Source organism: Archocentrus centrarchus, chromosome 12 (genome assembly GCF_007364275.1).
Source record: "Archocentrus centrarchus isolate MPI-CPG fArcCen1 chromosome 12, fArcCen1, whole genome shotgun sequence".
Taxonomy (NCBI): Eukaryota; Metazoa; Chordata; class Actinopteri; order Cichliformes; family Cichlidae; genus Archocentrus; species Archocentrus centrarchus.
In genome coordinates, this window is record NC_044357.1 from 1,493,319 (window position 1) to 1,507,534 (window position 14,216).

General features: G+C 42.0%; 1 protein-coding gene across 3 annotated transcripts in view; it reads right to left on the reverse strand.

Annotated features, from left to right (window-relative positions):
- The window catches only part of ttc28 (tetratricopeptide repeat domain 28), a 178,780-nt gene that overhangs the window by 65,389 nt on the left and 99,175 nt on the right, over nucleotides 1-14,216 (reverse strand). For 2 of the 3 annotated variants that reach the window (XM_030742337.1, XM_030742338.1), the window contains one exon: nucleotides 13,468-13,615. In XM_030742337.1, coding sequence (XP_030598197.1) covers nucleotides 13,468-13,615 — 148 coding nt within the window. Of the gene's footprint in view, nucleotides 1-1,806; nucleotides 1,874-13,467; nucleotides 13,616-14,216 lie in introns of those variants that run through there. The other variant, XM_030742339.1, reaches the window with a different exon arrangement.

Here is a 14,216-nt window from a genome sequence, read left to right on the forward strand (position 1 = left end):
AATTCCCAGAAACCTCTTTAAATAAAGAAAAAAAAATTCAGTGTCTCTAAATTGGATTTCCCAATCAAGAATTGATTGACACTCAAGGGGTCTCTCCTCATTAATCTCATTACTCAGAGGGCATTGTAATAAGTTCTGAGTGCTTCTCTCATTTGGATTTTTTACAGATAATACAGACAATAAAATAGCTGAAACTGAAACAATGCAAATAAGAGTTTTAGTGCTTATTATATTTAGTGACTACAACTTTGTTGTTATGTTCCTGCTCTACAGACTGTCTTCAAAATGCAACACTACTACATCTAGGAAATCTGTTCTGGGTGATTGGAGGGAAAACTGGACTTACTATGTGGGGGTTTCAGAGATGTAAAATTTACAAAAATTTATACTCAAACTCAAGTGTGTTTAGCAAAATCCTGCTGTACCCTGTCTGACTCTCGCTGGCCAAGATACTGAAACCCAATGTGTCCATTAGAGTATTCATTGAATAGGCACATAAATGATCTCACCTGATCTAAAAAAAAAAAGAAAAAAGAAGTGATTCTGTAGCTTAGGGTAAATGTGTGGATTAATTTTGTGATTAGGATCTATTAGGCACTGATTAGGGCATAAATCCTTGACTGTAATCTGGTAACTTGTGCGTCTCAGGTGAAACTCTTCCTATGGCTGTGTTACTATAGCATCCTGCTGACACAGACAGAACACTACACACACCAAGTCTCTCGTTCCACACAGAAAATGAAATAAAAGTAGAAGTTTTAAAACTTCTGTGTTTGTGCTCATACACACAACACAGCAACGCTACGCAACTTTTAAAAAGTAACAACACGCTTACTCTTAAAAATGGAGACTTGCATTAATAAGCAATAAAATGCATCCACACTTAAAAGCATTGCTGCTAAAGCATCATTTGGTGTGGCATGACCCATTTTAAGTTATGTAAGCACACTTTAAAGTCTATATTGTTGTGTAATTGCTGTGTAACTTCACACTTTATGAATCCTGCTTCTGTTACTGTGTTAAGTCCCAGAACAAACACGCAGAGCAAAGTTTTCAGTTCAATGAAAGTGGTCACCTTTTGTTTGTACCTGCTGTGTGATAATGTTGCGACCTTGAAATATCCCTTTTAATCTTATTTGTATTTTCAATTATTTAGTTGGCAGTAACAGATTTAAACAATAGGTAAATATTTTACGTTTCTATTTTATTTTGATGTTATGCCAAATATTACTGTGATTAATGTTGCTACTATGGGGTCAGAGTTCAGGATGTGATGCCATCAACTATCGCGAGGTTGGTGAGCGGTGCAACCTCTGGTGAATGTTTTTTTTTGTTACTTTCTCTCGTTCATCTGTGCTCATGTTTGTGCCTGCTTTGTGGAGTCATTCAGAGAATCGGGAATAAAAAAAGTTGCTGAACTGAAGATGGAATCCTGTCTTTTTAAGAGGGCAACATAAACTTGGTGTTTCCGCCCGGTTGAAGTGTTTTCTTCACCGCGAAGCAAGACGAGAGAGAGCGACAGATGCGGACTCGGTGCGAGCTAGCACTAGCTGCTAACCAAAGCTACAGACTCCAAGAGCCCCGAGGAAGAAGGTAAAACGTTTTGATCATGGCCGAAGTGCAACGGATGTCATCTGACTGGGAAAGCCTGGTGGCTGAGATAGAAGAAAAGTTGTTGAGTCTGAAAGCACAGGACCTGAAGGATGTGTGTACAGCCCTCAGCCTAACTGTAGATGAACGTGACAGCGACGTAGCACGTAAGTTGAGAAGGTGTATTCTTCAGTATATAGAGGGAGAAGATATTACCTCAAGAGAAGATGAAGGAATGTCTGTTTTGCTGAAACTCAATGACCAAATCGACGAATTAAAAGAGAAATGTGAGTACAGTGAAGTACCCTTGCCTCAAAATGTCATCCAGAAGCGCCACCCTGTGGCCGAAAATGAAATTGCACCCAGTGATGTAGAGGGACAAAGGGAGAGTGACTTGACCATGAATGCAACAGCTGCTATAGCTAGCCAAAATGTCTCTTTTGTCCACCCGCTGTATAGAAGAGAGTTAAAAATAACTGGACAGATTGGGGAACCAAATCAAAGGGACAAATTAACATACTCAAGTCTGGAAAGACAGATTCTAAAGGCACTGAAAAAAGGATATGATGAGGGAGAAGTTGTCGAAGCTGTTATTCAAGCAATAGCTCCTGGAACAAAACTAAAAAGTTATTTAGAGAGTAGGATAGACCTGACGCTGCAAGCCCTCAGACAAATCCTGCGGACCCACTACATTGAAAAAGATTCCACTGAGCTGTATCATTCCCTCACACGTGCAGTTCAGGAACCTAAAGAGACGCCCATACAGTTTCTGATGCGAGCCATGGACATGAGACAACAAACTGTCCTTGCCTCAGAAAGAGTCAAGTCTGGTCTGAAGTACAGTGCAGAACTAATTCAAAACCAGTTCCTTCAAACAGTGATGACTGGTCTTCGTGATGACACCATTCGAACAGACATGAAACCACACTTACAAACCCCCAAAGTGACTGATGAAGCTCTTCTGGAGAAAATGACGGCTGCATACAGTCTGGAAATGGAAAGGAGAAACAAGCTGTTAACCACACCGAAAACCAAAATGATCAGTGTGGCAGCAATTAATGAGGAAAATGAAGGAGCTGAATGCGAACATGTGTCTAAACCCAACAAGAACAAAGGTGGGGAAGCAAATAAACGTGATACACTCATGGACAAAGTGGATCAAGGTAACAGAGCCATATGTGAAGCTATTCAGAACCTCACAACACACATTGCAACCCTTCAGCAGAGCCCGCAGTCTCAACAAAGAGCGAATGGAGAGCCAAACGGAAAATACAGAACCCAACCTAAGACTGGGAACAGCCGAAAATGTCAAAAATGTCAACAGTCCAATCCTGATGGAAGGTGTGCTCATTGCTACAAGTGCGGCAGTACTGAGCACTGGGCAGCAGGTTGCCGAATGAAAAACGTAAGAGCCAGCACAAGCAAAATTGAAATCCTGCACTGTCCCACTGAAAGCGCAGAGAAAGCAGATCTTCTCAGTCTAGGAGCACCTCTCACTGGTAAACAATTGCAAACTGCAAAACTGGTGGGGAGGAGGTGTCTAGTTCGAGCCTCCCTAGGAGGAGTGGACACTACAATACTGTGGGACACGGGCTCACAGGTATCAGTAGTGGGAATGGGCTGGAAAAGAAAACATTTGCCAGATGTGGAAGTCAGACCGGTGACTGAGCTGCTTGAAGATGGATCGTTCGAGCTTTCAGCGGCAAATGGAACTGACATCCCATATCAGGGATGGATGGGGATTGAAGTGACTTTAGCTAAAGATGCTGTAGCTGGAATGAGCGACAAACCTGTCCTGGTCCCCATCCTGGTGGCAAGCCACGATATGGAACGCCCAATAATCGGCTTTAATGTGATTGAGGAATTAGCCCTGACCAATGACACACATGAAGACTGCATGCGATCCGGTCATATGGTTAAGAGACTTTGCTCAGCACTGGAGGTAGGTCACAGAACTGCAAAGGCTGTTTTATCTGTTTTGAAAAAGCCAAAGCTTGAAAATCAGCCCCATGTAGCCAGAGTGGGTAGACAACCAGTGACCATCCCCCGTAACAAAGTGATGGGGGTGCAGTGCGGCCGACTAAACAAGAGTATGGTGGGTGCATCACACGTAGTGCTAGAGCCAAACCTTGAAGCACCCTGGCCATCTGGTCTTGCCATTAGAGCACAGCTGATTAAGCTCCCTCCAGGAGATCATGAAAACATTGAAGTGACTGTTGAGAATGTGACTGATAATGACATTGTGCTACACAGTCGCACCACACTTGGCCTGTTGTACAGTGTGGATGCCATCTACCCATTGCAGACAAAACTGGCTGATGAACAGACTTCGCAGACACCACACAGCTGTGCTGCTCCACCCACACAGCAGTCAAGTGGAGAGCTACGAGGTGAGCCATGGGACCCACCCGTGGACCTGAGCCATCTATCTGAGGACCAACGACAGCAGGTACAGCAGATGCTCAGGGAAGAGTGTGATGTTTTTGCTAAGGATGACTGGGATACAGGGTGCATTAAAGATTTGGAGATGGAGATACAGCTAAAAGACAATGTGCCTGTTCAAAGAACATATAATGCGATCCCCAGACATCTCTATCAGGAAGTTAAAGCGCACATACAGGACCTACTCCACCGAGGCTGGATCCAGAAATCCTGTTCTTCATACTCTTCACCTGTGGTATGTGTCAGGAAGAAGGATGGGAGTCTGCGGCTATGTATAGACTACAGGCTACTGAATGGGAAAACACTGCCTGACCGTCATCCCATCCCGAGGATACAAGAGATTCTGGAAAACCTGGGAGGCAACTCCTGGTTCACGGTGCTGGACCAGGGAAAAGCATACCATCAGGGCTTCATGAGTGAGAAAAGCAGACCCTGCACTGCATTCATAACGCCATGGGGACTCTACGAGTGGGTGAGGATCCCATTCGGGCTTACGAATGCCCCTGCCTGTTTCCAACGCTATATGGAAGGATGCTTGGGAGACCTCAGAGATGAAGTGTGTGTCCCGTATTTGGATGATGTATTGGTCTTTAGTCCTGACTTCGATCAACACATCCAAAATGTAAGACAGGTGCTCAGGAGGCAGCGAGAGTGTGGCATAAAGCTGAGACCAAAAAAATGTGACTTTTTCAAAAGTGAGGTCTGTTATGTGGGTCGTGTGATTTCTGCAGAGGGATACAGGATGAATCCTAAAGAAACAGAAGCAGTTCAAGCACTGAAGCACGAGACACCAACCACTGTGCGAGAGGTGAGAAAACTAATGGGTTTCCTTAGCTATTATAGATCCTACATCCCAGATTTCTCCAGGACAGCCAAGCCCCTTTATGAACTGTTAGCCAAGCCAAAATCTGAGGTGAAGCAAAACCAAAAGAAAAAGGGGTGTAGCCGCAAATCAGCCCAGTTACCACCTTCCCATCCAGTTCAGTGGACCTCCTCCCACAAAGAGATACTGAACCAAATTGTGGATCAGCTGACCAACCCACCTGTTATGGCATACCCAGATTTGGAGAAGCCCTTTGTGCTTCACGTAGATGCTTCTGAAGATGGCTTAGGTGCGGTTTTGTACCAACGGCAAGAGGGGGTACTCAGAGTGATAGCATATGGATCAAGAACCTTAACAGCAGCAGAAAGAAATTACAAGCTACATTCTGGTAAACTGGAATTCCTCGCGCTGAAATGGGCTATCACAGAACGGTTCCGTGACTACCTCTTCCACGCACCTCACTTTACAGTCTACAGTGACAATAACCCTCTGACCTATATCACCAAGTCAGCAAAACTCAATGCAGCAGGACATCGCTGGGTTGCAGAGTTGGCAGACTATAGGTTCACATTGAAATACAGGCCTGGAACAGCAAATAGAGATGCAGACTTCTTGTCACGCAGACCAAAGCCCATCGAGGAGCTCATCCAAGAATGTACGGAGGAATGCCCACAGGAAGCTGCTGAATGCATCACGAAAGCTCCGCACCTGGACAAAATAGGTGAGGTGAATTGGATATCAGCTGTTACCTGTAATGAAGATGTGCTGTCAGAAGGGTGCAGCATCACTGAGCCACTTCAGCCTCTTGCAGCAGAGGACATGAGGACAGCTCAAAACACAGACCTCATCATAAACAGAGTGGTGGCCTTAAAAAGGACACACGCCCACATGAAACATAAAGACAAACTGGCAGAGAATGAAGGTGTCAGACAGCTTCTCAGAGAGTGGCCCCGCCTACACATGGATGGTGATGGTATCCTCAGAAGGGAGACGGCGACACGAAAACAGCTAGTTGTTCCTGATTGTCTGAAGCCAGTTGTGTACAAACTCCTGCATGAGGAGATGGGACACTTAGGTGCAGATAAAATGGTAGCACTGGCAAGAGAACGCTTCTTCTGGCCTAAGATGAGACAGGAGATGGAGCACTATGTCACAAATGTGTGTTGCTGCATAAAGAGAAAGAAGCCTTACAGAATAACCAGAACAGCTATACAGAGTATAGAGACCTCCGCACCGTTTGAGATGATCTGCATTGACTACTTACATCTGGACAGGTGTAAGGGAGGTGAAGAATACATACTGGTCGTTGTTGATCATTTTACAAAATATGCACAGGCATATGCAACGAGAGACAAGTCTGGGAAGACTGCAGCCAAAAAGCTTTTTGATGACTTTATCATGCGTTTTGGTTTCCCATCCAAGATACACCACGACCAGGGAAAAGAGTTTGAAAACACTCTCTTTCACAAACTCCAAAGCTACTGTGGTATCCGCCACTCCCGCACTTCTCCATATCACCCCCAGGCTAATCCTGCAGAGCGCTTCAATAGGACGCTGCTAGGAATGCTGCGCACACTGGAAGAGTCTCAGAAGGCAAGGTGGAAGGAGCACCTGAACAAAGTGGTTCATGCTTATAATTCAACTGTGCATGAGGCAACAGGGTTTTCTCCATTCTTTCTTCTCTTTGGTCGTGAACCAACACTACCAGTGGACCTGATGTTCCCCAGGAAGGGAAGGGAAAGAAACCAGTCACAGACTGGCTATGCAGAGAAGTGGAGAGAAGCCATGCAGGAGGCCTATGCGATTGCGATGCAGAATATGAAAAAAAATGCACGAAAAGGACAGAAAACCTACAATCAGAACGCATGGAGTTCTACCCTGGGGTCAGGTGACCATGTCCTGGTGAGAAACCTGACGCCTAGAGGTGGCACTGGAAAACTACGCAGCTACTGGGAAGATCTGATTTATGTTGTCAAGGGAAGGAAAGGACCTGATAGCCCTGTGTATGTAGTTGAGCCATTGCAAGGAACAGGGAGACAACGGGTGTTACACCGAAACCTACTCCTGCCGTGTCCTTACCTGGTTGAGGCGCAAGAGGAGCCCAGCCTGAAAGAGAAAAGCAATGGAGACAAAACAAAGCAGAGAACAAGGAGACAGCATAAAGCCAAGCACACTTACCCCACTGATGCAAGCAGTTCCAGTGATGAGGAAAATCACATGTGGGCAGCAGTGAGGCGGGCAAATCCACCCCTCAATATAGAAGCAAAAGAGTTTTGCCCCCGGAGTGAAATGCTCAGAGGTGAACCTGAGGAGGTGTTCATACCTGAGGAGCACTCTGAAGAGGAACATGAGGAGGAACAACATGAAGTGCCATCTATGGAACTTGAGGATGAACAGAGTGATGCTGAAACAGGGAGAGAAAGGCCTAAAAGAGTCCGACAGCCCAGGCGTGTCTACACCTATGACCAGCTGGGGCAGCCGACCTTTCAGCCGCTGGAAACCTGCCCTGTTAGTATGAGGGAGTCCTCCAGAACCAGCCATGGCCTGCTAACCAGTCCATAATCCATGTATCCTTTTTACATTGAATAGAGGCTCACACACACATATACAAGACAACTACAAGTTAGTTTATTTGTGATTTGTTATACAGTTATAGTTCACGGGGATGTGGTAATTCAAATGCATCACAGAATATAAAAACAGGTTTTCTGAACATTTATTTCAATAATAAGTACAGAAAATGGGGAACTAAGCTAACATGTTGGAGTTAAGGCAGTAGTGTGGTACATACTGTAAAGTGAGAACTAGTAATGTGTACACTTACTGATAGGCATGCAGAACACATGGCTATGAAATGTGTGAATACACAGTTCTGGGTGTAAATGGTAATTTCCTTGTCCCATTTGTGAAGATTTGGGGGGCCCACCAATGCTTCTATGGACTATGCACCTTACAATACTTATGGACTGTAGACATTTGATCCTGTATTGTGGCCATGAGAGACCATTAGAAAGAAAAAAAAAATGAAGAATGGACTGTTAAGATAGCACAGCCTCATCATCCTGTAAAAGAGAAAAAATGTGATGTGTATGATACTCACCTGTTTATGTACCTTTGCATCAAATGTTCAGTTAAGAAATTAAGAAAATGTTCTGCAACATTTTTTTTAGTGGGGGAGGGTGTTGCGACCTTGAAATATCCCTTTTAATCTTATTTGTATTTTCAATTATTTAGTTGGCAGTAACAGATTTAAACAATAGGTAAATATTTTACGTTTCTATTTTATTTTGATGTTATGCCAAATATTACTGTGATTAATGTTGCTACTATGGGGTCAGAGTTCAGGATGTGATGCCATCAACTATCGCGAGGTTGGTGAGCGGTGCAACCTCTGGTGAATGTTTTTTTTTGTTACTTTCTCTCGTTCATCTGTGCTCATGTTTGTGCCTGCTTTGTGGAGTCATTCAGAGAATCGGGAATAAAAAAAGTTGCTGAACTGAAGATGGAATCCTGTCTTTTTAAGAGGGCAACAATAACAGCTGCAAAATGATGCTCTACAGATGAGATTTTAATATAATACAGGCTATATGTATCTAGCAGCAAACAACAGTTTTATATTGAAAAATATGAAGGAATAACAGTACTTACAGTACTTCAGTAGTAACAGTACTTAATTCAAAATATCGCTGTGTGTATTCTAACTTCTAAGGTTCACTGTTCAATGTTTTGGCAATATGTCCTCTGCTTTATTGTGTAACTATCATAGTGAAACAGACACACAGCACAGAGGTGAAGTAAAGCTAATGTGTATATATATATATATATATATATATATATATATATATATATATATATATATATATATATATATATATATATATATATATATATATATATATATATATATAGTACTTTATATTACTTTTATTTTATGGTTAACTGGCTAATCTAAATTGCCCATAGGTATGACTGAGCGCGTGAATGTGAGTGTGAAAGGTTGTCTGTAACTCTGTGTTGGCCCTGCAACAGGCTGGCGACCTGTTCAGGGTGTACCCTGCCTCTCGCCCTATGACAGCTGGGATAGGCTCCAGCCCCCCGCGACCCTGAACAGGATGAGCGGAAGCGAATGGATGGATGGATGGATGGATGGATGGACTTTTATTTTATCACTTTATATTGTAAAGATGTTATACAAGTATGGCCATCCAATTTTATGAATCCAAATTTTTTTAAACCAAACATGAAAATTTTTTAAAAAGTAGCATTGCCATTCAGTGTATTTTACAGTGCTAGTGTCAGGCAACGGTAGGGGCCGGATGCAGTAGATAGATGTGGCCAACACGCCCATTTGTTTTGCTCTGAAATGCTGAGGCAGCAATTTTAGAAATGAGAAATGAGGAAAATTGCTCTAGACTAGACTTCAGACTTTTACAGCTTTCTAGATTTTACAAAAATACCTCTGACTTATCACAAGTGAGTTAATTACTTTTGCTGAACTTTTTAACCTCTTCAATCCTTTGCTTACTGTATGTATGAAAATTGTTTGGTAACTTCTTGGCTTCTTATAAGCAACAATGAAGAAAATCAGAAGGTTTTAAGAGCTGCTGATGTTTTGTAAATAAGCTCCTAATACTCACTGGCCTGAATATGACTTCTCTGATTGTCAGAGTTGATCAAATAACACATAATAAGAACAAAACTATTGGGCCACCTACACATTACAACTGTAGGAACTGCTTGGTCACAGAAACCCATGCAATGAAGCTCCTAGTGGACGGTTTATGTGCTGATGTTAATGCCAGAGGAGGTTTGGAGCTCTGCAGAGTGTTTTTTTAATGCACTACGTGCTTCAGCACTCAGTGACCTCACTCCGTGACTTTACAGTATGTGCTCTGCCACTTACTACTTACAGTTGATTGTGGGATATCTAGGAGGGAAATAATTTTGCAAACTGATTTTTTTGCAGTTGTGGTATCCTATTACAGTACCGCAATTGAATTCAGTGTGCCCATGATTTCACAAATGCTCCATCGCTTGATTGAGTGCTTGATTTTATGCACCTGCAGCAATGGGACTGGAAACACCTGAATTCAAAGATTAAAAGGTGTGGCCGAATAGCTTTGTCCATTTCGTGTACATTATTTCAATACAATAGTGAGGAAACAATCATTTCTAATCATGTCACCTACCTTAACAATTCAAAATCAGTTCAAGGCTGTTAATCTTTATTTTAATATAAAATAAGGTGAATGCTGAAGGACACTGTATGTAAGTCCATTTGAAAGCATTTAAAAATCAAACATTTTCTCTCACATTCAAAAATCAATTACTAATGTGAGAATACAAAACAATCTTCAGCAAACCATAGAAAGACAAATAAACCAGAGCAGCCCCTACTCTTACATGCTGTTGACAATGCAACTCCCTACTGTGTGTACTACACACTATACTGGCCTTCTCCATGGTCCAACATGTTGTCCCGCCTCCTGCTTACATAAGCATTGCAACTCGCTTTGCTTTGAAGATTAGGGGAGATCAGGTTTTGAAGGTTGCTGCCCTTGGGTGGGAGAACAACCTCCTGCAGTGCATAAGACCTGCTGCTGCTGCTGCCACTGATGCAAACACATTCTCATCATTATCAAAATGGGAGTGTTTTCTTTTCCATCTACTGCATTCATCTGGCAATGCTGCTGCTTAAACTTTGAAATGATGCCTTTTGTTGTCTGCTGCAAATGCCTAATTTGAAACATGAACAAAGGTCCATTATCAATGGCCTTGTGCTCAATACAACCCCTCTGGATACACAAGCTTGACCTCAAAGCGAAACATGATGAATACTCAGCAGGTTTGCTGCCTGGTGCAAGAACACATGCAAAAAGCGCTGCTCTTATTCTGATACAGCTGAAGGGCAAAAACATAACCCAGTGCCAATTCTAGCCTGCAGATCATTCTTGATTGTCTGTTCTCTTCCTTCATCTTTGTGTGCTGTTGGGACCGACACATAAAAGTGCACTGTGAACTGTGGGGTGGTTAGATCAATGACACGCCAGAATCTACCTTGTAAATATTTCATCATGAACCCCGCAAGAAGCTAATTCATGCGAATAAACATGATGATAAAAACTGAACTGGACCCTTCAGTGTCCTCAGCTCTTCAATTTAAGCATGTTTGTGAAGTTCCTAAATCTGAAAAGTGGACCTAATCAGAAATTAATCACTACACATAATAAGTTTTCTGGTGCTTCTGAAGTGTCTACACCCACTGAACTCTCGCAAACATCAGACATTCCTTCCAGAAATCAGCATCCCACCTCTGTGACCCTCTGCAGCCTCTGGCAATGTGCTGTCTACCAGGGTTATTATAGTTAACGAAAACGAACGAAATAACGAAAACTGAAATTGAAAAAACATTGTCGTTAACTGAAATAAATAAAAACTATAATTAAAAGGAAAAAACGATAACTAATTAAAACTGAATTGTGAGTTTACAAAACTAACTAAAACTAACTGAAATTATCGATAAGCTGACTTTCATTTACTTGTTTTTTTTTTTTTTTTAAGCCTTGTGGATTGATATGAAATCATTTTTTCCGCTCTCCGAGTTTAAGCTGGGAGCGCCACAGGACAACTGTGTGTGTGAGTGCGCATGTGCGTGCGCTCACCGCGCTGGTCCGCAAAGTAATAGCTGCGGTCTGCCGAGAAAGCGGCAGAGTCCCGTATGGAGGTTCTTTGAGTACAAACACCTGCACACGACCACAAGGTAATTAACACTCACAATCCAGCTACACAAGCATAAATGTGGACATGAGGTCGGCAAGTTCCGTAGGCTATGTACAGAGGCCGCAAAGACCCTGCAGGTTTAATTAGCAGCATCTAACCAAGCTAGCCTCAAAACAGAAGCAGCTTCAGGTGGTGAGAACATCAGGATGCAGCTGGATTTGAGCTTTGACTCCTTCAAAGAGTTTGTTTTTGTCACCACATGTAGCTGTTGTTAATCTGCTGCACTGATGCTGAACTTTATTGTGGAGTTTATTGTAGAATTTATTGAGTTTGGGAGTTCATGTTTTTCTTTGTTTCTCCCTGTTGATGTTCATGTGTGTCCTTAATATTACACACATTTAGCATGTCTTGTGAACAGTTGGTTGTTGAATATATTTCTTTAAACTGTATCTTTTGTCAAGTTTTCATTACACAATAGTCACTTTTGCACCTTGAATCTTGCACCTGATTAGGTATGAAAATACTAAAACTAATACTGAAACTAACTGAAACTAACTAAAACTAAGCATGAAACCAAAAATAAAAACTAATAAAAACGAGCAAAACCACTCTGAAAACTAATTAAAACTAACTGAATTAGAGAAAAAAAAGTAAAAACTAACTAAAACTAAACTATAATGTAAAATCCAAAACTATTATAACCCTGCTGTCTACATTTAAAGAAGCTTCAGTTTACCAGCCGTCTAAAATGTAACCTCGATCCTGAAGTTCTAAGTGTGTACCTTTTGACTTCATCAAAAAAAAAAACCCACAACATTCAACACCCAGAGATGGAATGTAACTAAGTACATTTACAGTTGAAGAACTGAAGAAAGTTCAACTTTTCAAGTGCTCCGCAATTAAATCATGTTTATTCAAATGCTCTGGTGCTGCCGATAGCCAATCAAGTTACATTATGACAGTGTCCCAAGATCAAGAAACAGCAAGGTTGTGTTACTTGTCGTTTGACTTCAAAACCAGGCAGCAGTTGATCACTGCAGAGAATCATCACCCTGTTATGCTGCTGTTATACGAACAAACTTCTAAAACGCAGCTAGTTTCATACTGACTTCTTAATTGAAGCTCTATATTGTCTGTGATTAGATCTTGTCTCTATAACAATAGCCTGTCCTATTTATTGATTTATTTATTTCATTCATTACTTAAATAATTTTTATTTTTTTACCTTCCTAAACCCGGCTGCCTTCAACAATATAATGTGGATGGCACTTAAACAGCTTCCTACAATCCTTGTGGATAACATCCCCACCATACCTGCATGTGGCTGAATATGACTACCTGAGACACCAGACGACATCAGTCTTTGTACTATTCACATGGCAGTGGACACAAAGGTTCTCTTAAGATTGAAGCAGGAGTGGATTGGAGTCATGCCTTTACTTCGACAAGTGGATGCTGACAATGACGACCTCTTATCTCCACATTTCTCTTTCTGCTTTATCCGAGATGCCTCTTTTATGCATTTTTTGCATCTTACTTTCCTTTATGTATGTCTTCCCTCTCATCTCCCATATCAAACTTGCATCCATTTTTTTGTGCGGCCTGAATCATCAGAGGGATCTTTCTATTTTTTCACATCCCAGTCCCAGAGGAGGGCTACTGAATAAAAGAATAAAAGAAATGTAATAAGTTGACAGTTTCCCCAGTGCATACATCGAACTCTTCTTGCCTACAAGTTTTCCAGCACAAAATTGTAGTTTTCTGCTTATGTTGTTGTTTTTTTTTTTTTTTCTTTGATTGTCTCTGCCTGTGTAAATGTGACTCATGTTGTTTCAGATGTGTTGACACAGTAAGAGAAAGGCAGAGTGAACTCAGTTGTTAGACATGCCTACCTCTTAGAGGCGATTTCATGGCAGCCTCCACCATACCAACGAGTAGCTGGAGGCTCTTGGGGTCTTGGGCAAGGCCGGAGGCAAATGCTGCCAGGGCATCGGCATGACGACCCAGGTACTGCAGGGCAACACCCTGACGAAAGTAAGCCTGCACAGAAAGACACAATCATGAAGGATATAAATGTTTTTTTTTTTTAACCTTCAGTGTTTTGACATTTTGAACTGCTTCTTGATTCTCTCGCTCTGGTTTGCTGAAGGACGGCAAAACATTTGTAATTGCAGTTTTATGCAAAACAGCAATAAAACTTCATATATACATGTGAAAGGGAGGAAGCTAAAGGCAACCAAATTCAGTCTGGAACAGCTGCAATGAATTTAGCAATGGTAAATGGAGTGGTACTTATATAGCACATTTCCGATTAATTTGAGCACTCAAAGCGCTTTCTACTGCAAGTCTCCTTCACCCAATCGCACACATTTTCGTACAGCACTTTTTGTTTTTTTAAATCTAACACACATAGGAGCGCTTCGATGGATATATCAGGGGCAGCTTTGGGTTTCCTTTCTTGCCCAGTGATACCGGGACACATGGATTGAAGGAGCTGAGGACTGATCCACCAACCTCCTGACCGGTAGATGATTCGCTCTCCCGCCTGAGCCACAGCAACCCTCAATACTCAAGTAATGCAGTTCAAAGGGCCTTATTATTCTCATTTCCAGCTCCATATTTCTATTCTTGGACTGACTTC